The sequence below is a fragment of the Sebastes umbrosus genome, chromosome 7 (genome assembly GCF_015220745.1).
Source record: "Sebastes umbrosus isolate fSebUmb1 chromosome 7, fSebUmb1.pri, whole genome shotgun sequence".
Taxonomy (NCBI): domain Eukaryota; kingdom Metazoa; phylum Chordata; class Actinopteri; order Perciformes; family Sebastidae; genus Sebastes; species Sebastes umbrosus.
Genome location: NC_051275.1, coordinates 14,240,094 through 14,264,460, shown reverse-complemented (window position 1 = coordinate 14,264,460; position 24,367 = coordinate 14,240,094). Strand labels below are relative to the sequence as shown.

The 24,367-nt window shown below is 40.5% G+C and overlaps 2 protein-coding genes across 2 annotated transcripts; both read left to right on the top strand.

Annotated features, from left to right (window-relative positions):
- The first annotated feature begins 9,945 nt into the window (after positions 1-9,945).
- On the top strand, positions 9,946-14,743 carry LOC119491821 (extracellular calcium-sensing receptor-like). The gene is made up of 9 exons (XM_037776047.1): positions 9,946-10,190; positions 10,464-10,758; positions 10,879-10,965; positions 11,164-11,433; positions 11,769-11,975; positions 12,638-12,913; positions 13,309-13,533; positions 13,630-13,753; positions 13,833-14,743. Exons 1-9 carry the CDS (start codon positions 9,946-9,948, stop codon positions 14,741-14,743), a joined length of 2,640 nt encoding a protein of 879 aa, XP_037631975.1.
- A 3,053-nt stretch (positions 14,744-17,796) lies between these two features.
- LOC119491573 (extracellular calcium-sensing receptor-like) lies at positions 17,797-23,894 on the top strand. Its single transcript, XM_037775714.1, has 9 exons — positions 17,797-17,939; positions 18,221-18,515; positions 18,636-18,722; positions 18,942-19,211; positions 19,547-19,753; positions 20,168-20,443; positions 22,462-22,686; positions 22,783-22,906; positions 22,984-23,894. Exons 1-9 carry the CDS (start codon positions 17,830-17,832, stop codon positions 23,892-23,894), a joined length of 2,505 nt encoding a protein of 834 aa, XP_037631642.1. The 5' UTR covers positions 17,797-17,829.
- Positions 23,895-24,367: the final 473 nt, after the last annotated feature.

Genomic DNA, 24,367 nt, shown 5'->3' with positions numbered 1-24,367 from the left:
AATCATTAATTATTATCAAAATATGTATATACAATTAATAACCCCAAATTATTATCATAAACCCATGAATTGTCATAAAATGTGAAGGATAGTGGTGACACACTGCTTCAGATATCATACACAATTAGTTTTAATATTAGAATTTACCCAGGTGCCACACAATTTTATAAAAACAGGGAAAAATTCCAAAATTTTATATATATCAATTGAGTCTCATAATATCAGGTTTGCTATAGAGTTCGTGGGCATGGTGAACAGTGATTCTAATTGTTTATATACACACACAAATCAAATAACCAAGTTCTGTATGAAATGAAATGTTTATTTGACTAACTATATAACTAAACTACTAACAGATGATAACTGAATAAATGAAAATTGAAGAAATATATTGTATATATATATCACAGAAGTGTGAGGTTCTTGTTTGGATACCAGCAATTAAAAAGGTGTTTCCACTGTTAAGAAAAGAGCCGATAAGATATTATCAGTTTAAAAGAGTTATTTAAACTGCTAAAATTGTCACCATAAAACAGATAAATAAAACCAGTTAAAACAGTGCTAATTGGAATAAACTACAATAAAATGTCCTTAAAATGGAGGTGCAAAGTCCAAGTGCACAGCGGGCAATAAACAGTTCAAGAAAGAGGAGTATTTAAGTCTAAAACTGTCAAGGGTGGCAGGGAGGTCCCGAGGCCGTCGGCTCCTCTGCTCCGGCCCTGCAGCTCTGCTGCGCCCTCGTCCGTCGTTGGCGCTACGGAGAGAAACGGGAACCTCAGTGGCTAGCACACACACAGTAGCAGCTCAAACACACACCAGAGGTTGCTTGGTTCACTTTCCTTTACTTAGCTTTTTAGTAGGCGTTGAACCAAGTCTTTTCACTCCCGTCTAGCTCGTCCTGCAGCGGTTCGTCCGGTCTCTCGTCCTGGCCGCCCTGTCACTCAGTTGGCCGTGTTCCTGGAGCAGACAGTACCGGTGAAGCCGCCTCTGTCTGTCTCGTCCTGCAGCGGTTCGTCTGTTACCGCGTCCTGGCCGTCCTCTCACTCAGTCGGCTGCGTTCCTGCGGTCAAACGTACCGGTGAAGCTGCCGTGGTCCCCAAACTCGCGTCTCAAGCTCCGCTTCCTCGTTCCTGCTGGTCCTCTACCTTTGTTCCTTTCTGTGTTCCTTCCTTTGTTCCTCCCTTCTGCACACCTGTCCACAATCAACTTAAAAAGAGGCACAGCATCTCTGTGTGCCAATCCGGAGCTGGCAGGGGTGTGTCAGTCAATTAGTCACAGGTGTCTCTGTGACAGGCAAGAATAATGCAAGAATAATTAATTTTTCAGGCATAATTCATTTTTTTAGAGAAAAGCTAATTTCTTTGTTGTCTCAGTTATTACTGTATCATTTTCAGGACATGTCATTTAATTTTTGGATGTAAATATGCATAAAAACTGGTCGCTGTACAGACTATGCAGGACATATGCAGTGAACCAGAAAGAGGAATAATGCAGATAGGTGATGCAGATTCTTGTGTGTGTGGGTTGATTTTGCGTTGATCTGTTGGTAATGCCTCGGGGTTCCAGTAGGGGGATCGCGCTCCTCTTCCTCACTCAATACAGAGACGAGTGAAGGGAAGAGCTGCGTGTGATTTATTCATCCTTCTCTCTCACTATTTCCCCTGTTTAAGGTAAATAACGTCCACAAAGCACTATAACGTTGTAAACACATGTTGTTAAGAATTCGTTACACGTTGTTGTTGTTCATTATAGAGGAAAAGTGCACATTTTGTACTCTGTATTGTGTTTTAAAGTTTCTAGCTAATGCTGTTGCTATGTAAGCTAGCTGTCGGATGCATCGTGGTCCCGTCGTAGAGTCCGTCTGTTTACTTTGTCGTCGGCATTCAAGCTAGGTTGTTACATTCATATATGTGTATGCAGTTGTTGATTTTATAACATTTAAAGGTGAATTCATGTGTTGAGTGAGCTAAAAAGTTAAAATACATTTCATAAGAGAGACTTCATGCTGTATTTGAATTAAGAACATTTAGAAGCAGTTAAAAAGATAATTTAAATGGTTTAGAGAAAGTTAAAAATGTAATTAAGCCATGATCACTGTGGTCCAGAAACTGAGTTCAGATGTTTAAATGTATGAGTTTTGTTTACATTGAATTACATTTCAAATGTAACTCAATATAGAGACGAGTGAAGGGAAGAGCTGCGTGTGTGATTTATTCATCCTTCTCTCTTACTATTTCCCCTGTTTAAGGGGCACAACATCTCTCATCTGTTAATCACCTTAATCCAAGTCCATTCCAGTTAAAAACACAGTAAAAACAATATAAGAAATACATGATAAAACCCATAATACTAAATAAACATGCGACACTGGATCAAGTGATTAAAACAACTGTATCTCCCTGTGACATTTCCCCCCTCTTTAATAATGGTCGTCCCGACCAATTACTCGTCGCGATACCTGGCTGGGGGCAACCCAAAATTAGCTCGTCGTGGGCGACGTGTGTTGGGGTGCTCATGTTCGCTACTGGGGGGCTCGTGGTGTATGATGGTCCCTAGGTTGGGTTGTAGGAGTTAGAGGCACCTCCCTGGTTGAGAACTGTGCCCTCACCTCCTCCATTAGGTTAGCCGACAGGGCTTTCATCTGCTCTATGATCTCTTTTTTCACCTCACCCATCAGTTCCTGTTGAAGCTCAGCCTGTATCTGGTCCTTTAATTGCGCCACATTTGTTGTAGATGTGCGTCTTCTCCATCTTGCAGCTCTTGTTCCAAGGCCTGAGCTTCTTTGCAGGTGGCTGTAAAGGTCATCTGTTCATTCCGCCAGATCTGTCGGCTCAACTCCTGCTTTATGGGTCCGGCCTGTAACCCCACCAACAACTGGTCCAGCAACAGATCATTACTCTCATCAGCTTCAACTTCATCTCGCTCCTGCCATCTGGAAAAGAGTTCCCGCAGTCTTAATATAAAAGCATTCACATTTTCATCAGTCCGCTGTCTGCATTTAAAGAAACTAGCCCGTAGCTGTGCTTTGGTGGCTGGTTTTGCATACAGTCTTTCCAAGAGATCCAACACTTTCTGTCCTTTGTCCTTATCCCTTGGGTTAGTTAGCTGCAGCTCACGCTTAGCATCTCCCTCTAGGGCACCCAACACAAAATCAGCTTGTTGCTGCTGACTGAGTCCTTGTGCCCTTAGCATAGCCTCCATCTGAGCCCTCCATTCTGTAAATTTCCCTTTTTCTCCACTAAATTGTGGGATCCAAGCAGCCCCCATAAACCATGGCATAGCAAACTGTGCAGTTATGGGTACATTAGCATTACTCTGTTGGGCGGCGTCCAATTCTTAACAGTGGAGCTGGTATCCTGCCGACAACGCCAAAATGTCACAGAAGTGTGAGGTTCTTATTTGGATACCAGCAATTAAAAAGGTGTTTCCACTGTTAAGAAAGAGCAGATAAGATATTATCAGTTTAAAAGATTTATTTAAACTGCTAAAATTGTCACCATAAAACAGATAAATAAAACCAGTTAAAACTGCTAATTGGAATAAACTACAATAAAATGTCCTTAAAATGGAGGTGCAAAGTCCAAGTGCACAGCGGGCAATAAATAGTTCAAGAAAGAGGAGTATTTAAGTCTAAAACTGTCAAGAGGGGCAGGGGGGTCCCGAGGCCGTCGGGTCCTCTGCGCGGTTCGTCCGGTCTCTCGTCTTGGCCGCCCTATCACTCAGTCGGCCGTGTTCCTGGAGCAGACAGTACCGGTGAAGCCGCCTCTGTCTGTCTCGTCCTGCAGCGGTTCGTTTGTTACCGCGTCCTGGCCGTCCTCTCACTCAGTCGGCCGTGTTCCTGGAGCAGACAGTACCGGTGAAGCCGCCTCTGTCTGTCTCGTCCTGCAGCGGTTCGTCTGTTACCGTGTCCTGGCCGTCCTCTCACTCAGTCGGCCGCGTTCCTGCGGTCAAACGAACCGGTGAAGCTGCCGCGGTCCCAAAACTTGCGTCTTAACCTTCGCTTCCTCGTTCCTGCTGGTCCTCTACCTTTGTTCCTTCCTGTGTTCCTTCCTTTGTTCCTCCCTTCTGCACACCTGTCCACAATCAACTTAAAAAGAGGCACAGCGTCTCTGTGTGCCAATCCGGAGCTGGCAGGGGTGTGTCAGTCAATTAGTCACAGCTGTCTCTAATCTGTTAATCACCTTGATCCAAGTCCGTTCCAGTTAAAAACACAGTAAAACCAGATATGAAATATAAAACACATGCAGTAATAAAACAGGCAAACATACAACACCACATCAATAAAAACAATATAAGAAATACATGATAAAACCCATAATACTAAATAAACATGCGACACTGGATAAAGTGATTAAAACAACTGTATCTCCCTGAGACATATACAATCATGAACATTTATGAATAGAAACAAATTAAATGTCACCAGGTCAATTCAGTGACATGAGACCTGCCTTGAAGGAGTTCTGTGTTCTCCGTGGGCACTTGACTATAAATTTGTTTGTTAGTCTAGTTATCAAACTCTTTCACTTCTGAAAATGGATTCATATATCACTTTCGATGAGTAGATAGGTGGATTGTGCTGTAAGGAGTGGCCGCAGATTCTGTCTGGAACACTGCATTTTGGATCTTTTGGATCCAACGGTGCGTCTCAGCTTAAGTCGTTTTTCTCCCTCAGTGGCTCTCTTTGCCGTCCTCGGGCACTTTGGGATGCGATCGGCTGCGACGTTACCTTGATGCAAATTTGGCTTGAGAAATGTTTCCATCTCCATCTCTCTCTGTCTCGTGCAGCGCGTCTGTGCTGTAGATGGAGGAATCTCTCAGTTAAAAATATCCTTAATTTAAAGTCTTTCTTTAAAGTATCTTTTCTTCACACTGGCTGGTACCAAGCCTATAGCATGTTGTGGATGCACTGAAGTTGTAGCATACTTCAGGTTTCAGCAGCTCACTGAATCAGCCGTCAGGGCAGAGCAGTATGGCAGCAGAGCGGCAATTGAGATGGTTTGGCATGGCAGGATTCAGAATTCTTTTAGCTGTAGTCAGGTAGGCTGGGTGCCAATCTCAGCCTGTTGTGAGGTGCTGGGCAAGCGTGTGTCTAAGCGTCTGTTTAAGATCTCGAGGGACGTATAATATAGACATATAAAATATACAAATATTTATGAAGCAAGATCTCATCAAGTGATTAATATAAAAGGACAGTTTTTATCTACAGCTTATGATTATCTACTTGCCAGCGTGAGTATTTGAGTTATCTAAACTGAAAATGACTGAACTAGATAAATTTAACTGAACAAACTTAGACACAAATGTGGATTTCCAAAAGAAGGCAGGGAGAGGACAGAAGTGTGAGACAGACTTGTGTCTCTGCTGGCTCCTACTAATTTACATTTTCTTCTTGTCCCAAACATGTACATGCTAAACAAAACTGCCTGTTATTAAACATGTTAGCAAATCACAACACATCAATTCAAGTACATGTTAATTTGCATTAAATGTCATTTCCATTTTGGTCTCATTCACAGCTGCATGTGTCTTTGGGTGACTGTGAGCCAACATCTCAAAGGAATGTTTATAGTCTTAAAACTCAGGGAGTAGGCCATAAATTCTCCTTTGTTTCTTCATTTGTTCCTCCAATTTGTTGCCTCACAGCAAGAGGGTCGCAGATTCAAATCCGGCTTGGGGCCCTTTCTTTGTGGAGTTTGCATGTTCTCCCCATGTTAGCGTGGGTTTTCTCCGTGTTCTCCGGCTTCCTCCTGCAGTCCAAAGACATGCAGGTTAGGTTAATTGTTGACTCTAAATTGCCCATAGGTGTGAATGTGAGCGTGAATGGTTGTCTATGTCTCTGTGTCAGCCCTGTGATAGTCTGGCGACCTGTCCAGGTTGTACCCCGCCTTTGCCCAATGTCAGCTGGGATCGGCTCCAGCCCCCCCACGACCCTGAATAGGATAAGCGGTTAATGGATGGATGGATTAATGAGTACTTCTCTAATAATTCATAATGGAAGACTATATAGTAGATAATGATGAGTTAATGAACAGGTAGGGAGAGCCTATATTAATGAATTAAGTAATGATTAGTTTGTAAATATTTGTGACTTGATCAGCTTGACCACTTGACTCGTGAATCATTCCAGATTAAATCTGAATCAGCTGCTGAGCAGTACAAAACTAGTAATGACTCATTAATTACTGATTACTTTAACATTACTTACTGTTTTTTTTAACCTACAAATAAAGTAAAACATAAAACGATTACTTACTGAGGAGTTCATCATTACCTCATCACTAACATATGATTACTTACCCTTTTTGTGTCCTAAAGTAAAGTGAGGTATAATACTGAATAATGAGGAGTCCCTCATTACTTCATCTTTATTTTTACAATGAATTCCTTTAAAAAAATTGGAAAAAGCAGGATTCTTAACAGATTTGTATTCATCATATTCAGACAATATATACATTAAAATTCAAATCCATGAATATTATGAAGTTGAATATCATTTACAAAATCAATCTAAAATGAAATGCATATTAGGCCCTGCCCTTACTTTTGCATATGTGCAGATGGGTGGACTCGGCATGAATCGTTTTTCCCCTCTCCATCACTCCCTCTCTGGTGCAGTGGGTCTCTGTGCCATTTTCTTCAACCCCCCCTCTCGTATCTGGAGGGGTCTCCTGGCATCATTGGGCAGAGAGGCATAGCAGCGAAAGAGATGATCTGGCTTGCAGGATTCAGTGTTCTTTTAGCCATATTTGGAGCATGTTCAAAGAGGTGTAGAAGAGACTTCTTCAGGTTCTCTTTTTAGATTGGCTGGATGTCGATCTCAGCATGTCATGAGGTGTTGGACACCCGCCGGGCATCCGGACCTCAGGACGGGCGAGAGGCCCTCTCCCCCCCTTCTCTGGCCGGCAGGGGGAGGCATCAGAGTTCATGTAGAGCAAAACAACACAGGCAGGGAGGCCGGAGCAGAAGAAAAGACTCTCAACGTTGCTTGTAGTTTTACCGGTCTCTGTTCAGGGTCTGGTATCAATGGTGTGTCCAGCTGACCACTCCAATCTGAACTTAAAGTTTAGATTCTGTATTTAATTTTTTTTTTCAGGATTAATACTAATTGGCTTCACAATCGACATCTGGATTTCATCTGCTGCAGAAAAGTACCGAACACCAATATGATATGAACCACTGAATAAAACCTGATCACTTGAATTAAAATGAATTAACCAGTTACACAACATACACAACCGTGTTATCATAAAATGTAGGTATACAAACACTACAACATATGTTGAAATATATGTGCACTTATTACACAGTAAATGAAGGGATAACATTATTCTGAGCATATCAGACCTGCCTGACCGCTGCCTTTGTCAGGCAACAGCGGCGTTCAGAGCTTCAGAGAGCCGGGGATGAGAGTGAGCGAGCGGGTGGGTGGGTGTCAGTTCCGTGCAAAGCACCAGAACAAAAACACAGACACATCTCCGACGGTATGATAATATTGCATTTTCTGTGCCTTTTCTGATAGTCTGTAGATATGTAGTCTATAAATAAGATATATTTGATCAAATACAGTTGTACCAACAGAATACAGTAGAGCACAGAAGCGTTTTCCATGCCGCGAGTCAGGCAAACTCTCGCGTCTGCCTGTCTATTCACATTAGGAGCATAGTGAGACCCCGCGGATCCAAACAGGACGTCAGATGAGTAGGCGTTTAATGTCAGTTTCATTTAGTCTTATTCACAGTTTGTATGTCTGTTTGTGTGACTGTGAGTTTGTTTCAGGAATGTAGAGAGTCATAAAACCGAGGAAGATGATGACTTAAAACTCCTTTCTATCTTCATATTGTTTCTCAAGTTCTGCTTGAGAGCTCTTTCAGATGATTAGTTAAACATTGCATATTAATTAATGTACATTTTAATGGGAGAATTATGTTCAATCTGATTCTCATCATCAGTTCATAAAGTCTTACTGGTTGGTCTTCACCAATTCTCTGAGTCTTTGGGAAGAAAAACAGATGTCAGGGCCTTTAACATGTACTTCAATAAACCTTCTCAAATGGTCAGGATGGGTTCTACATTTTGAAGTCCGTCGTAGTCGCTACGGAGAGAAAACGGGAACCTCAGTGGCCAGCACACACACAGTAGCGGCTTACACACACACACCAGAGATTGCTTGGTTCACTTTCCTCTACTTAGCTTAGGCGTTGAACCAAGTCTTTTCCTTCCCGTCTAGCTTGTCCTGCAGCAGTTTGTCTATTCCCTCGTCCTGGCCGCCCTGTCACTCAGTTGGCCGTGTTCCTGCGGTAAAAAGTACCGGTGAAGCTGCCGCGGTCCCAAACTCGCGTGTCCAGCTCTGCCTTCTCATTCCTGCTGGTTCTCTACCTTTGTTCCTTCCTCCTGCACACCTGTCCACAATCAACTTAAAAAGAGGCACAGCCTCTCTGTGTGCCAATCTGGAGCTGGCAGGGGTGTGTCAGTCAATTAGTCACAGCTGTTTCTCACCAGTTAAATTACCTTGATCCATAGTCCATTTCAGTTAAAAACACAGTAAAACCAGATATAAAATATAAAAACCCATTCAATAATAAAATGGGCAAACATGCAACACCACAACATCGATAAAAACAATATAAGAAATGTATGTACACACATGATAAAACCCATAATAAATAAACGTGCAATACTGGATCAAGTGATTAAACAACTGTATCTCCCTGTGACAGATGTTTGATTGTTTAGATGTAGCAATTATAAATGATCACTCAACCTTAAAAAAATAACATAATCCTAGATCATCCATGAACTGCAATACCACCTTCATTTTCTATATGCTTTCCTGCCCGTGAGGAAAACTATGGAGGAAAAACAGAACACAGTTGAAACAGGATTTTTGAAGACAGAGCTGCTATCAGTTCTGGAAACCATGACTATGCAATGGCCAAACACTAGACATAAAAAATGGTAACTTTTTGTGTTTTTGCATTCACTGTTATATTTTCTAAAGCCTGCATTGAAATTAAGATTTGATTTGAAGTGCCATGATTGTGATTTCACATGCTGACATGTCTATTTTTTATCAGTAGTTTAATACAGGAGGCTATTGATTTTGTACTAAGAGTTTGCTTATTGTTTGGTTCTGGGTATGAATTACAACATATTTTCCCCTGGGATCTACTTCACATAGGTTTAACTCTGCCTGTAATTTAGTAAAACTTAGTAAATTTTGTTCTTTTTCTTGAATGCATCCTAAATAAGATGCTTCCTTGGGTTCGGGTTAGCCAGTGTTTTTATGGATGCAATATTCTGCTACATTTTAGGGGGAATAGAGCTGAGTAAAGTCATCCTGACTGGAAAAGTATGTGCATGCACTCACTTAATGTGTTGAGGTAAATAAGTATAGGTCTCTGCCTGTATTCATAAAAATACAGTTACCAAATCTATAACATTGCAAATTGCACAGACTAATGAGGAAATCTGTCTTGACCACGTTTCTGCCGAATTGATCATATCTAATGCAAAGTTACTATGGGTGCCAGTCAAATACAATAACCCTCCATGAAACAGACACAGAGCAATGGAAGATGTATAATTTCAGTGCATTGGTTTGCTGCTACCATCTAGTGGACATACTCAGGGCTAATTTGAGCATTTGGTGAGTATAATGTGGATTTCCTGTCAAACAACAACTCACACGCAAATTTCAGTAGACATCAATCATAGCGGTCAATCACAACTTCAAATTGGGTTGGAAGGGTTGATGAAATTGCATTAAAAGTGCACAAATTAATTCCACCCTCAATACAAAATCAATCTCAAATGAAATGCATATTAGGCCCTGCCCTTACTTTTGCGTATGCGCTGATGGGTGGTGTGCAAGATTAAACAATGCTGCAAGTCAATAAATGGGGTTGACACTGAGTCAGAAAAGGAGTAAACAGGAGGAAAGTAATGTGGGCATTTTTAGATATCAACTTGCTCTTGCTCATGTACTTCATGTTGTTGTATTCCTACTTTTCTTCTGCTGTGTCCTCCCCTCTCCATTCCACCTCCTGCCGGTTACAGGGACAGTTTCATCTAAATGGGATGCACAAGGCTGGAGATGTGGTTCTGGGAGGGCTGTTTGAGACCCACTTCTTTTCTGTCTTTCCGGACTTGTCTTTTACCTCAGAGCCACAACAGTCAACCTGCCACAGGTCAGTCAGGGAGCAGCAAAATGCAGAAAATGGAGGAAGTCAATCCCATTAGTGCAATTTATTTGTATATAATAAGATATTACTCTGTCAGAATTACATTGTGTATTTATGCCATTTTAGACATATCACTTGTCTCCTTTGTATTGTAATTGTAATAATTGTTGCTATTCCACTGGCTTAATTGTTTGCAAAATCTGTAATTTTGCAACACGTTCATGTCAGCACAGTTACTGTATCATTTTGTATTTTCTAACAATGATATTTTTGTGTTAGTTTTAATGTTCTAGGATTCAGGCAGGCCCAGACCATGGCCTTTGCTATTGATGAGATCAACAGAAACTCCAACCTGCTACCTAATGTGACTCTGGGATACAGTCTTTATGATAACTGCAACAACCTAGAAATTGGATTCCGTGCAGCATTGTCATTAGCCAGTGGTCAAGAGGAGCAGTTTATATTGGACAAGACCTGTGTAGGAACCCCAACAGTACTTGGGATTGTGGGTGATTCTTCCTCTAGACGTTCTATCGCCATCTCCACTGTCTTAGGTTTGTACAGAGTACCTATGGTAAGTTGTGTTCTGCTGTAGCATTTTAATTTTTAATGCAATGTCAATTGTAAACATTGGACTAATCAGCCGATTAAGGATTTGAATGTTTTTAGGATGTACAGTCTGTGTCTTTCACAGGTGAGTTATTTTGCCACATGTTCGTGCCTGAGTGACCGGCAAAAGTTTCCATCCTTCTTTAGGACGATCCCAAGCGATGCTTTCCAGGTGACCATCAATCATCAAAAATGAAAATACATCCCTGTACTGCAATGAAATATTATATTTTTTGTGTAATACCTGTCAAATACATTGTGCCATTGATGGAGCTGTAAACATGGTCCATTGTGGAACCAGATAAGCAGGTTAATCACTGAGAAATTATTCTTACCTGTGCACTAATACCTCCAATCTGTATTTACTTAGGTGCGTGCTATGATTCAGATTATCAGGCGCTTTGGCTGGACTTGGACAGGTCTTCTGGTCAGTGATAATGATTATGGACTCCACGTTGCCCGATCCTTCCAATCTGATCTAGCTCAGTCTGGTGGAGGTTGTCTGGCCTATTCAGAAGTTTTGCCCTGGGGCAAAGACGCAGCTGAACTAAGGAGAATTGTGGATTTGATGAGGAAATCTACAGCTCGTGTGGTCATTGTCTTTGCACATGGGAGTCACATGATTAACCTCATGGAAGAGGTTGGGGTTGAATAACAGCTTAATTATGATTTCATATTATTAAACAACTTAATGTTTTAATTGTTAAACTGAAATATTTAAGTTGCAATGAAATATTGCCCTGTAGCAAACAGATTTAATTGAATATATCACGTGTCTTATTTGTTAAAGGAGCTGTTAACCAGTATAACTGGGCATTAGAGTGAGAACACTAACTCAAACAAATTACAACAACCTACAGTTATATATTGTATACTGTGTAAAACACAGGATTTCACATGTGTATGCCTCAGTAAGACAAGACATCAACTGTGTCACTGTATGAATTTATATATTTTCTATAATGCAATGCACAGGTGGTGATGCAGAATGTGACAGGCCTGCAGTGGATGGCTAGTGAGGGCTGGACTGCTCTTCCTGTGCTCCAGACCCCCCACCTCATGCCGTACCTGGGTGGCACACTGGGCATTGCCATCCGTCGAGGAGAAATAACAGGTTTCAGGGACTTCCTGTTAAGAATACATACTGACCTACAACACAACAACAGCTATGGAAATAACATGGTGAGTTTAAGTGGAGACACCCCAGGTGAAGAGGGTAAAACATTTAAACAGTATATATCGCCATGAAACTTCCCCAGTTGATTACTTATATTAGGACAATTATTTTTTTATATTACAAGCTTTCTGAGTTCAAAATTGTTGTTTCATTTTGTTGACATATTAGAGGCAAAGGTGTTTACATAACTCATTTTGAGAAAACGGCCTTTAAAGATATGTTTTGTAAAATTCAATACATTTTGAAGACACTTCTGGTGAATTGGGTTAAACATCTAAGATATCACCATGAAACTTCCCCAGTTGATTACTTACACTAAGACATTTATTTTTTTGTATTACAAGTTTTCTGAAATGTTATGTTTAAATATGCAAATGAGGCATTAGTATCTAATGATAACTTTTGGTGAATTTAAGAGACATCTACAGACACATATATACAAAGTGTAGTAAAATAAACACCTAAATTAGATGTTTTCTTTCCACTAGTCTGAAAGAAGACATGTTATGGAAGCAAAATAGCCCAAAATTTCTAAATTGATCAGTTCATGAAAAACCTGCTTTTGCCTGTAGTGTCTCACATTAAAATTGCAATCTGATCTGGTATTTGTAAGAATAATACAGTATGTTTTCATCATTTATAACACAAGGTTTTTAATACATTTCAGGTAAATCAGTTTTGGGAATACACATTTCAGTGTAGATTTGCACCAGCTCCAGCAGGTTGGGTGGAGGCTGGGGGAGAACTATGCACTGGACAGGAAGATCTAGAGAGTGTGGAGACTGAGTTGTTGGACATTTCAAACCTCAGGCCAGAGTATAACATACACAAGGCTGTCTATGCTCTGGCGTATGCTCTTGATGACATGCTGCGCTGTGTGCCAGGGAGAGGGCCTTTCAGTGGACACAGCTGTGCCAGTTTGCAAAGACTGGAGCTATGGCAGGTGGGATATCAGTTTACACTCCACCTGTTCATGTGACAAAATCCTATACTATTTGTTGGAGTAATATTTCAGGTACAGGATTAAATACAATGCTATGAGATTACTAATGTTAAAGTGCATAGCAAAACTGAAACATTTCCCCCTACCACAAGGTGACAGCAGTGGATAATATTATCAGGTCAGAGTGTATTGTCAGTGGGTATAGAGTAATATCAGTGAATTCACTTTAATGGAAATGCTTTGTTGGAATTGTTAATATCTTCATATGTTCATAGGTGCAGTAGGCAGGTTAATTATTGAATATTAGATACCACTGTGTTCACCATGGTCATAAATAATTGATTTTTCATCTATCCTTTTTGATTTTCCTCCATCCGTTATTCTGATATTTTTAGCTTGTGTATTACTTGGAAAAGGTCAACTTTACCACACCATTTGGTGATCAAGTGTCATTTGATGAGAATGGTGATGCCTTACCAATATATGATGTCATGAACTGGCTGTGGCTCCCTGATGGACGAATTAAAGTTGAGACTGTGGGCGAGGTTAAACAGTCAGCCAAAGGTGAAGAACTCACACTTGATGAAGACAAAATCTTCTGGAACTTTGAATCCAAAGAGGTTGCCTTTCATTTTTCAGACACCTATTTTGTGTACCATGCATGGCTCATTATAGTTATTTGACTCAATAACAGATGTGTATTTTTTTCCCTACAGCCACCCCGGTCAGTGTGCAGTGAGAGTTGTCCTCCAGGTACCCGCATGGCCAGAAAGAAGGGGCAACCTGAGTGCTGTTTTGACTGTATCCCTTGTTCTGAGGGAAAGATTAGCAATGAGACTGGTTGGTATTCAGTTTTAAATATTGCAGTTTGGAGATATAATTAAACATTAATCTTAACACTATCAATGTTTTTTTTTAGACTCCATGGAGTGCACCAGTTGTCTAGAGGACTTCTGGTCCAGCCCCCAGCGTGACCACTGTGTTCCTAAGAAAATAGAGTTCCTCTCCTATCAAGAGCCTCTAGGTATCTTCCTGACAGCCACCACATTGTTGGGCACATTCATCTGTGCTGTTGTCCTGGGCATCTTCATCTATCATCGCAGTACCCCTATAGTGCGCGCCAACAATTCAGAACTGAGTTTCCAGCTATTGATGTCACTTAAATTATGTTTCCTCTGCTCACTGTTGTTCATCGGCCATCCCAGGCTGTGGACATGCCAGCTGAGACATGCAGCATTTGGAATCAGCTTTGTACTCTGTGTCTCATGCATCCTGGTGAAAACCATGGTGGTTCTGGCTGTGTTCAAGGCCTCCAAACCAGGAGGTGGAGGCAGTCTCAAGTGGTTTGGTGCTGTACAGCAGAGGGGGACAGTTATAGTTCTGACTTCTATTCAGGCAGCAATCTGCACTGCTTGGCTTGTCTCTGCTTCACCAGCTCCTCATAAAAACACTCAATACCACAATGACAAGATAGTTTATGAGTGTGTAGTTGGGTCCACATTTGGTTTTGCAGTGTTACTAGGTTACATTGGCTTACTGGCTATCCTCAGCGTCCTGCTAGCATTCATGGCGAGGAATCTTCCAGATAGTTTCAATGAGGCCAAGCTCATCACTTTCAGCATGCTGATCTTCTGTGCTGTGTGGGTGGCCTTTGTCCCCGCTTATGTCAGCTCACCAGGTAAATATGCAGATGCAGTGGAGGTATTCGCCATCCTGGCCTCCAGTTTTGGTCTCTTGGTTGCACTGTTTGGACCCAAATGTTACATAATCCTGCTGAGACCAGAGAGGAACACAAAGAAAGCAATCATGGGTCGGGGCATTGAGTCATAAAACATGCTGACAGAATAAATACTTTTATCTATACAATACAAAAATAAAGACAGAAAAATGTGTTTGTAATAATAGCAATGTTATAAGTAATTTAAAAAGTAGGCTGGTGACTAATAACTCTGATCATGTAGCGTTATTGCATAGAGCAGATTAATAATCAATCATTAATTAATATCAAAATATGTATATACAATTAATAACCCCAAATTATTAATCATAAAACCATGAATTGTCATAAAATGTGAAGGATAGTGGTGACACTCTGTTTCAGATATCACACACAATTAGTTTTAATATCAGAATTTACACAGGTGCCACCCAATTTTATTAAAACAGGGAAAAATTCAAAATTGTATATATATCAATTGAGTCTCATGATATCAGGTTTGCTATGGAGTTCGTGGGCATGGTGAACAGTGATTCTAATTGTTTATATACACACACAAATCAAATAACCAAGTTCTGTATAAAATGAAATGTTTATTTGACTAACTATATAACTAAACTACTAACAGGATAACTGAATAAATGAAAATTGAAGAAATATAGTGTATACAATCATGAACATTTATGAATAGAAACAAATTAAATGTCACCAGGTCAATTCAGTGACTGAAATCTCTTTCATGAAACCTGCCTTGGCGGAGTTCAGTGCTCTCCGAGTGCACTTGACTATAAATTTGTTTGTTAGTCTAGTCATCAAACTCTTTGTCTTCTGAAAATGTATTTATATATCACTTTCGATGAGTAGATAGGTGGATTGTGTTGTAAGGAGTGGCCGCAGATTCTGTCTGGAACATGGCATTTTGGATCTTTTGGATCCAACGGTGCGTCTCAGTTTAAGTCGTTTTTCGCCCTCAGTGGCTCTCTTTGCCGTCCTCGGGTTCTTTGGGATGCGGTCGGCTGCGGCGTTATCTTGATGCAAATTCGGCTTGAGAAATGTTTCCATCTCCATCTCTCTCTGTCTCGTGCAGCGCCTCTGTGCCATTTCCTCAACCCCCCTCGTAGAAGGAAGAGTCTCTCAGTTCAAAATGTCCTTCATTTAAAGTCTTTCTTTAAAGTATCTTTTCTTCACACTGGCTGGTACCAAGCCTATAGCATGTTGTGGATGCACTGAAGTTGTAGCATACTTCAGGTTTCAGCAGCTGACTGAATCAGCCGTCAGGGCAGAGCAGCATGGCAGCAGAGCGGCAAGAGAGATGGTTTGGCATGGCAGGATTCAGAATTCTTTTAGCTGTAGTCAGGTAGGCTGGGTGCCAATCTCAGCCTGTCGTGAGGTGCTGGGCAAGCGTGTGTATAAGCGTCTTTTTAAGATCTCGGGGGACATATAATATAGACATATAAAATATAAAAATATTTATGTAGCAGGATCTCATCAAGTGATTAATATAAAGGTAAGGTTTTTTATCTACAGCTTATGATTATCTACTTATCAGCATGAGTATTTGAGTTATCTAAACTGAAAATGACTGAACTAGATAAATTGTTATAAACAAACTTACAGTAGTCACAAATGTGGATTTCGAAAAGAAGGCAAGGAGAGGTCAGAAGTGTGAGGCAGACTTGTGTCTCTACTGGCTCCTACTAATTTACATTTTCTTCTTGTCCCAAACATGTACATGATTAACAAAACTGCCTGTTATTAAACATATGTTGGCAAAGCACAACACATCAATTCAAGTACATGTTAATTTGCATCAAATGTCATTCCATTTTGGTCTCATTCACAGCTGCATGTGTCTTTGGGTGACTGTGAGCCAATATCTCAAAGGAATGTAGATAGCCTTTAAAACCAGGGATTAGGCCATAAATTCTCCTTTGTTTCTTCATTTGTTCCTCCAATTTGTTGCCTCACAGCAAGAGGGTCACAGATTCAAATCCAGCTTGGGGCCCTACTCTGTGGAGTTTGCATGTTCTCCCCATGTAAGCGTGGGTTTTCTCCGTTGTTCTCCGGCTTCCTCCCACAGTCCAAAGACATGCAGGTTAGGTTAATTGTTGACTCTAAATTGCCCATAGGTGTGAATGTGAGCGTGAATGGTTGTCTGTATCTCTGTGTCAGCCCTGATATAGTCTGGCGACCTGTCCAGGTTGTACCCCGCCTTTGCCCAATGTGAGCTGGGATCGGCTCCAGCCCCCCCACGACCCTGAATAGGATAAGCGGTTAATGGATGGATGGATTAATGAGTACTTCTCTAATAATTCAATGGAGGACTATATAGTAGATAATGATGAGTTACTGAACAGGTAGGGAGAGCCTATATTAATGAATTAAGTAATGATTAGTTTGTAAATATTTGTGACTTGATCATCTTGACCACTTGAACATAAATCTTTCCTGATTAAATCTGATTCAGCTGCTGAGCAGCACAAAACTAGGAAATGACTAATTAATTACTGATTACTTGAACATTACTTACTGTTTTTGTGTCCCTACAAGTAAAGTAAAACATATAACGGAGTACTTACTGAGGAGTTCCTCATTACCTCATCACTAACGTATGATTACTTACCCTATTTGTGTCCCCCCAAGTAAAGTGAGACATAACACTGAATAGTTACTGTGGAGTTCCTTATTACCTCATCATTAACATATGATTACTTACCCTTTTTGTGTCCCAAAGTAAAGTGAGGCATAATACTGAATAATGAGGAGTCCCTCATTACTTCATCATTATTTTTACAATTAATTCCTTTAAAAACAATTGGAGAAAGCAGGATTCTTAACAGATTTGTATTCATCATATTCAGACAACATATACATTAAAATACAAATCCATGAATATTATGAAGTTGAACATAACTTACAAAATCAATCTCAAATGAAATGCATTTTAAGCCCTGCCCTTACTTTTGCATATGCGCTGATGGGTGGTGTGCAAGATTAAACAATGCTGCAAGTCAATAAAAGGGGTTGACATTGAGTCAGAAAAGGAGTAAACAGGAGGAAAGCCATGGGGGCATTTTTAGATATCAACCTGCTCTTGCTCATGTACTATGTGTTGTTGTATTCCTACTTTTCTTCTGCTGTGCCCTCCCCTCTCCATTTAACCTCCTGCCGGTTACAGCGACAGTTTCATCTAAATGGGATGCACAAGGCTGGAGATGTGGTTCTGGGAGGGCTGTTTGAGATCAACTTCTTTTCTGTCTTTCCGGACTTGTCTTTTACCTCAGAGCCACAACAGCCAACCTGCCACAGGTCAGTCAGGGAACACCAAAATGCAAAACTGGAGGAAGACATTCTCATTAGTGCAATTTATTTGTATATGATTAGATATTACTCGGTCAGAATTGCATTGTGTATTTATGCCATTTTAGACATATCACTTGTCTCCTTTATATTCTTTATTCAGGTATTGTAATAATTGTTACTATTCAACTGGCTTAATTGTTTGCAAAATCTGTAATTGTGCAACACGTTCATGTCAGCTCAGTTACTGTATCATTTTGTATTTTCCAACAATGGTATTTTTGTCTTAGTTTTAATGTTCTAGGATTTAGGCAGGCCCAGACCATGGCCTTTGCTATTGATGAGATCAACAGAAACTCCAACCTGCTACCTAATGTGACTCTGGGATACAGTCTTAATGACAACTGCCACAACCTAGGAATTGGATTCCGTGCAGCGTTGTCATTAGCCAGTGGTCAAGAGGAGCAGTTTATATTGGACAAGACCTGTGTAGGAACCCCAACAGTCCTTGGGATTGTGGGTGATTCTTCCTCTAGACGTTCTATCGCCATCTCCACTGTCTTAGGTTTGTACAGAGTACCTATGGTAAGTTGTGTTCTGTTGTAGCATTTTAATTTTAAATGCAATGTCAATTGTAAACATTGGACTAATCACCCGATGAAGGATTTGAATGTTTTTAGGATATACAGTCTGTGTCTTTCACAGGTGAGTTATTTTGCCACATGTTCGTGCCTGAGTGACCGGCAAAAGTTTCCATCCTTCTTTAGGACGATCCCAAGCGATGCTTTCCAGGTGACCATCAATCATCAAAAATTAAAATGCATCCCTGTACTGCAATGAAATATAATATTTTTTGTGTAATACCTGTCAAATACGTTGTGCCATTGATGGAGCTGTCTGGTCTAGAGGGTACCAGTTAGACATGGTCCATTGTGGAAACAGTTTAGCAGGTTAATCACTGAAAGATTATTCTTGCCTGTGTATTAATCCCCCCAATCTGTATTTACTTAGGTGCGTGCTATGATTCAGATTCTCAGGCGCTTTGGCTGGACTTGGACAGGTCTTCTGGTCAGTAATGATGATTATGGAATCCACGCTGCCCGATCCTTTCAATCTGACCTGGCTCAGTCTGGTGGAGGGTGTCTGGCCTACTTTGAGATTTTGCCCTGGGACAAAGACGCAGCTGAACTAAGGAGAATTGTGGATTTGATGAGGAAATCTACAGCTCGTGTGGTCATTGTCTTTGCACATGAGAGTCACATGATTAACCTCATGGAAGAGGTTGGGGTTGAATAACAGCTTAATTATAATTTCATATAATTAAACAACTTAATGATTTAATTGTTAAACTGAAATATTTAAGTTACAATATAATATTGTCCTGTAGCAAATAGATTTAATTGAATAAATCACTTGTCTTATTTGTTAAAGGAGGTGTTAACCAGTATAACTGGGCATTAGAGTGAGATCACTAACTCAAACAAATTACAGCGACCTCCAGTTATATACTGTATACTGTGTAAAACAAAGGATTGCACATGTGTATGAATGAGTAAGACAAGACATCAACTGTGTTACTGTATGAAGTTATATATTTGATATAATGCCATGCAAAGGTGGTGAGGCAGAATGTGACAGGCCTGCAGTGGATGGCCAGTGAAGCCTGGACTGCAGCTACTGTGCTCCAAACCCCCCATCTCATGCCGTACCTGAGTGGAACACTGGGCATTGCCATCCGTCGAGGAGAAATACCAGGACTCAGGGACTTCCTGTTAAGAATACATACTGACCTACAACACAACAACAGCTATGGAAATAACATGGTGAGTTTAAGTGGAGACACCTCAGGTGAAGAGGGTAAAACATTTAAATAATATATATCGCCATGAAACTTCCCCAGTTGATTACAATTATTTTTTCTATTACAAGTTTTCTGAAATGTTATGTTTAAATATGCAAATGAGGCATTATCTAATTAAAACTTATGGTGAATTTAAGAGAAATCAACAGACACATATATGTAAAGTGTAGTAAAATAAACACCTAAATTAGATGTTTTCTAAAGAAAACATGTTATGGAAGCAAAATATCCCAAAATTTCAAAATGTATCATTTCATGAAAAACAATGCTTTTGCCTGTAGTGTCTCACCTTACAATTGCAATCTGATTTGGTATTTGTAAGAATAATACAGTATGTTGTCATCATTTATAACACAAGGTTTTCAATACATTTCAGGTAAATCAGTTTTGGGAATACACATTTCAGTGTAGATTTGCACCACCTCCAGCAGGTTGGGTGGAGGCTGGGGGAGAACTATGCACTGGACAGGAAGATCTAGAGAGTGTGGAGACTGAGTTGTTGGACATTTCAAACCTCAGGCCAGAGTATAACGTATACAAGGCTGTGTATGCTCTGGCGTATGCTCTTGATGACATGCTGCGCTGTGTGCCAGGGAGAGGGCCTTTCAGTGGACACAGCTGTGCCAGTTTGCAAAGACTGGAGCTATGGCAGGTGGGATATCAGTTTACACTCCACCTGTTCATGTGACTAAATCCTATGCTATTTTGTGGATTAACATTTCAGGTATAGGATTAAATACAAAGCTATGAGATTACTAATATTAAAGTGCATAGCATAGCTGAAACAATTCCCCATACCACAAGGTGACAGCAGTAGATAATATTATCAGGTCAGAGATTATTGTCACTGGGTATAGAGTAATATCAGTGATTTCACTTTAATGGAAATGCTTTGTTTGAATTGTTAATATCTTCATACAGACGTAGGCAAAGTTGTTGGTAACGTTCCGTTAAAGAGAGAAAAACCCACAATGGTCACTGAAATAACTTGAAACTGACAAAAGTAATAATAAATAAAAATTCACTGAAAATGAACTAATGAAAATCAGATATTGTTTTTGAATTATGGTTCAGCAGAATCATTTAAAAAAACAAACTAATGAAACTGGCCTAGACAAAAATGATGGTAACATTAACTTAATATTTTGTTGCACAACCTTTTGAGGCAATCACTGCAATCAAGTGATTTCTGTAACTCTCAATGAGACTTCTGCACCTGTTGACAGGTATGTTGGCCCACTCCTCGTGAGCAAACTGCTCCAGCTGTCTCAGGTTTGAAGGGTGCCTTCTCCAGACTGCATGTTTCAGCTCCTTCCACAGATGTTCAATAGGATTTAGATCAGGGCTCATAGAAGGCCACTTCAGAATAGTCCAATGTTTTGTTCTTAGCCATTCTTGGGTGTTTTTAGATGTGTTTTGGGTCATTATCCTGTTTGAGGACCCATGACCTGCAACTGAGACCAAGCTTTCTGACACTGGGCAGCACATTTCGCTCCAGAATGCCTTGATAGTCTTGAGATTTCATTGCACCCTGCACAGATTCAAGACACCCTGTGCAAAATGCAACAAAGCAGCCCCATAACATAACCGAGCCTCCTCCATGTTTCACATTAGGTACAGTGTTCTTTTCTTTGGATGCTTAATTTTTGCGTCTGTGAACATAGAGCTGATGTGACTTGCCAAAAAGCTCCAGTTTTGTCTCATCTGTCCAAAGGACATTCTCCCAGAAGCTTTGTGGCTTGTCAATATGCATTTTGGAAAATTCCAGTCTCGCTTTTTTATGATTTGGTGTCCTCCTGGGTCGTCTTCCATTAAGTCCACTTTGGCTAAAACAGTGACGGATGGTGCGATCTGACACTGATGTACCTTGACCTTGGAGTTCACCTCTAATCTCTTTGGAAGTTGTTCTGGGCTCTTTGGTTACCATTCGTATTATCCGTCTCTTCAATATGTCATCAATTTTCCCCTTGCGGCCACGTCCAGGGAGGTAGGCTACAGTCCCATGGACCTTAAACTTCTGAATAATATGTGCAGCTGTAGTCACAGGAACATCAAGCTGCTTGGAGATGGTCTTATAGCCTTTACCTTTAACATGCTTGTCTATAATGTTCTTTCTGATCTCCTGAGACAACTCTCTCCTTAGCTTTCTGTGGTCCATGTTCAGTGTGGTACACACCATGACACCAAACAGCACAGTGACTACTTTTCACCCTTTAAATAGGCAGACTGACTGATTACAAGTTTGAAGATACCTGTGATGCTAATTACAGGACACACCTTAGTTTAATATGTCCCTATGGTCACATTATTTTACATCTTTTCTAGGGGTACCATCATTTTTGTCCTCGCCAGTTTCATTAGTTTGTTTTTTAAAATGATTCTGTTGAACCACAATTCAAAAACAATATCTGATTTTCATTAGTTCATTTTCAGTAAATTTTTATTTATTATTACTTTTGTCAGTTTCAAGTTATTTCAGTGACCATTGTGGGTTTTTCTCTCTTTAACGGAACGTTACCAACAACTTTGCCTACGTCTGTATGTTCATAGGTGCAGTAGGCAGGTTGATTATTGAATATTAGATACCACTGTGTTCACCATTGTCATATATAATTGATTTTTCATCTGTCCTCTTTGATTTTCCTCTATCCGTTATTCTGATGTTCTTAGCTTGTGTATTACTTGGAAAAGGTCAACTTCACCACACCATTTGGTGATCAAGTTTCATTTGATGAGAATGGTGATGCCTTACCAATATATGATGTCATGAACTGGCTGTGGCTCCCTGATGGACGAACTAAAGTTGAAAGTGTGGGCGAGGTCAAAGAGTCAGCCAAAGGTGAAGAACTCACACTTGATGAAGACAAAATCGTCTGGAACTCTGAATCCAAAGAGGTTGCCTTTAATTTTTCAGACACCTATTTTGTGTACTATGCAGGACTCATTATAGTTATTTGACTCAATAAAAGATGTGTATTTTTCTCCCTACAGCCCCCCCGGTCAGTGTGCAGTGAGAGCTGTCCTCCAGGTACCCGGATGGCCAGAAAGAAGGGGCAACCTGAGTGCTGTTTTGACTGTATCCCTTGTTCTGAGGGAAAGATCAGCAATGAGACTGGTTGGTATTCAGTTTTAAATATTGCAGTTTGGAGATATAATTAAACATTAATCTTAACACTATCAATGTTTTCTTAGACTCCATGGAGTGCACCAGTTGTCTGGAGGACTTCTGGTCCAGCCCCCAGCGTGACCACTGTGTTCCTAAGAAAATAGAGTTCCTCTCCTATCAAGAGCCTCTTGGTATATTCCTGACAGCCATCACATTGTTGGGCACATTCATCTGTGCTGTTGTCCTGGGCATCTTCATCTATCATCGCAGTACCCCTATAGTACGCGCCAACAATTCAGAACTGAGTTTCCAGCTATTGATGTCACTTAAATTATGTTTCCTCTGCTCACTGTTGTTCATCGGCCATCCCAGGCTGTGGACATGCCAGCTGAGACATGCAGCATTTGGAATCAGCTTTGTACTTTGTGTCTCATGCATCCTGGTGAAAACCATGGTGGTTCTGGCTGTGTTCAAGGCCTCCAAGCCAGGAGGTGGAGTCAGTCTCAAGTGGTTTGGTGCTGTGCAGCAGAGGGGGACAGTTATGGTTCTGACTTCTATTCAAGCAGCAATCTGCACTGCTTGGCTTGTCTCTGCTTCACCAGCTCCTCATAAAAATACTCAATACCACAATGACAAGATAGTTTATGAGTGTGTAGTCGGATCCACAGTTGGTTTTGCAGTGTTACTGGGTTACATTGGCTTACTGGCTATCCTCAGCTTCCTACTAGCATTCATGGCGAGGAATCTTCCAGACAACTTCAATGAAGCCAAGTTCATCACTTTCAGCATGCTGATATTCTGTGCTGTGTGGGTGGCCTTTGTCCCCGCTTATATTAGTTCACCAGGCAAATATGCAGATGCAGTGGAGGTATTCGCCATCCTGGCCTCCAGTTTTGGTCTCTTGGTGGCACTGTTTGGACCCAAATGTTACATAATCCTGCTGAGACCAGAGAGGAACACAAAGAAAGCAATCATGGGTCAGGGCATTGAGTCATAAAACATGCTGACAGAATAAATACTTTTATCTATACAATACAAAAATAAAGGCAGAAAAATATGTTGGTAGTAATAGCAATATTATTAGTAATTTAAAAAGTAGGCTGGTGACTAATAACTTGGATCATGTAGCGTTATTGCATAGAGCAGATTAATAATCAATCATTAATTAATATCAAAATATGTGTATACAATTAATAACAGGTTCAGGTTCAGGTTCAGGTGACTTTATTTGTACCCGTAGGTAGATTTGTTTTGCAGCAAAAATAGAGGATGGCATCAATATTGACAATAAGGTAGAGCACAAACAAGAGACAGACATACCAAAAACAAAACAAGGCGTACTCAATGGTTTACTGGGATCAGGATCCAGCAAAAAGAAGGCCACAAGAACAATATAAAGAAAAAAAACACTGAAATATCAGGACAAAAAAGACACAATAAATGAGAAAAGGGATAAACTTTCCATAAATA

Bases quoted from the DNA above. Each gene is read 5' to 3' on its own strand.
- LOC119491821 (XM_037776047.1), top strand. From the start codon at position 9,946: ATGTGGGCATTTTTAGATATCAACTTGCTCTTGCTCATGTACTTCATG. The intron at 11,976-12,637 runs GTGAGTTTAAGT...AATACATTTCAG, and splicing joins ACAGCTATGGAAATAACATG to GTAAATCAGTTTTGGGAATA. The intron at 13,754-13,832 runs GTTGGTATTCAG...GTTTTTTTTTAG, and splicing joins AAAGATTAGCAATGAGACTG to ACTCCATGGAGTGCACCAGT.
- LOC119491573 (XM_037775714.1), top strand. From the start codon at position 17,830: ATGCACAAGGCTGGAGATGTGGTTCTGGGAGGGCTGTTTGAGATCAAC. The intron at 18,723-18,941 runs GTGACCATCAAT...GTATTTACTTAG, and splicing joins TCCCAAGCGATGCTTTCCAG to GTGCGTGCTATGATTCAGAT. The intron at 19,754-20,167 runs GTGAGTTTAAGT...AATACATTTCAG, and splicing joins ACAGCTATGGAAATAACATG to GTAAATCAGTTTTGGGAATA.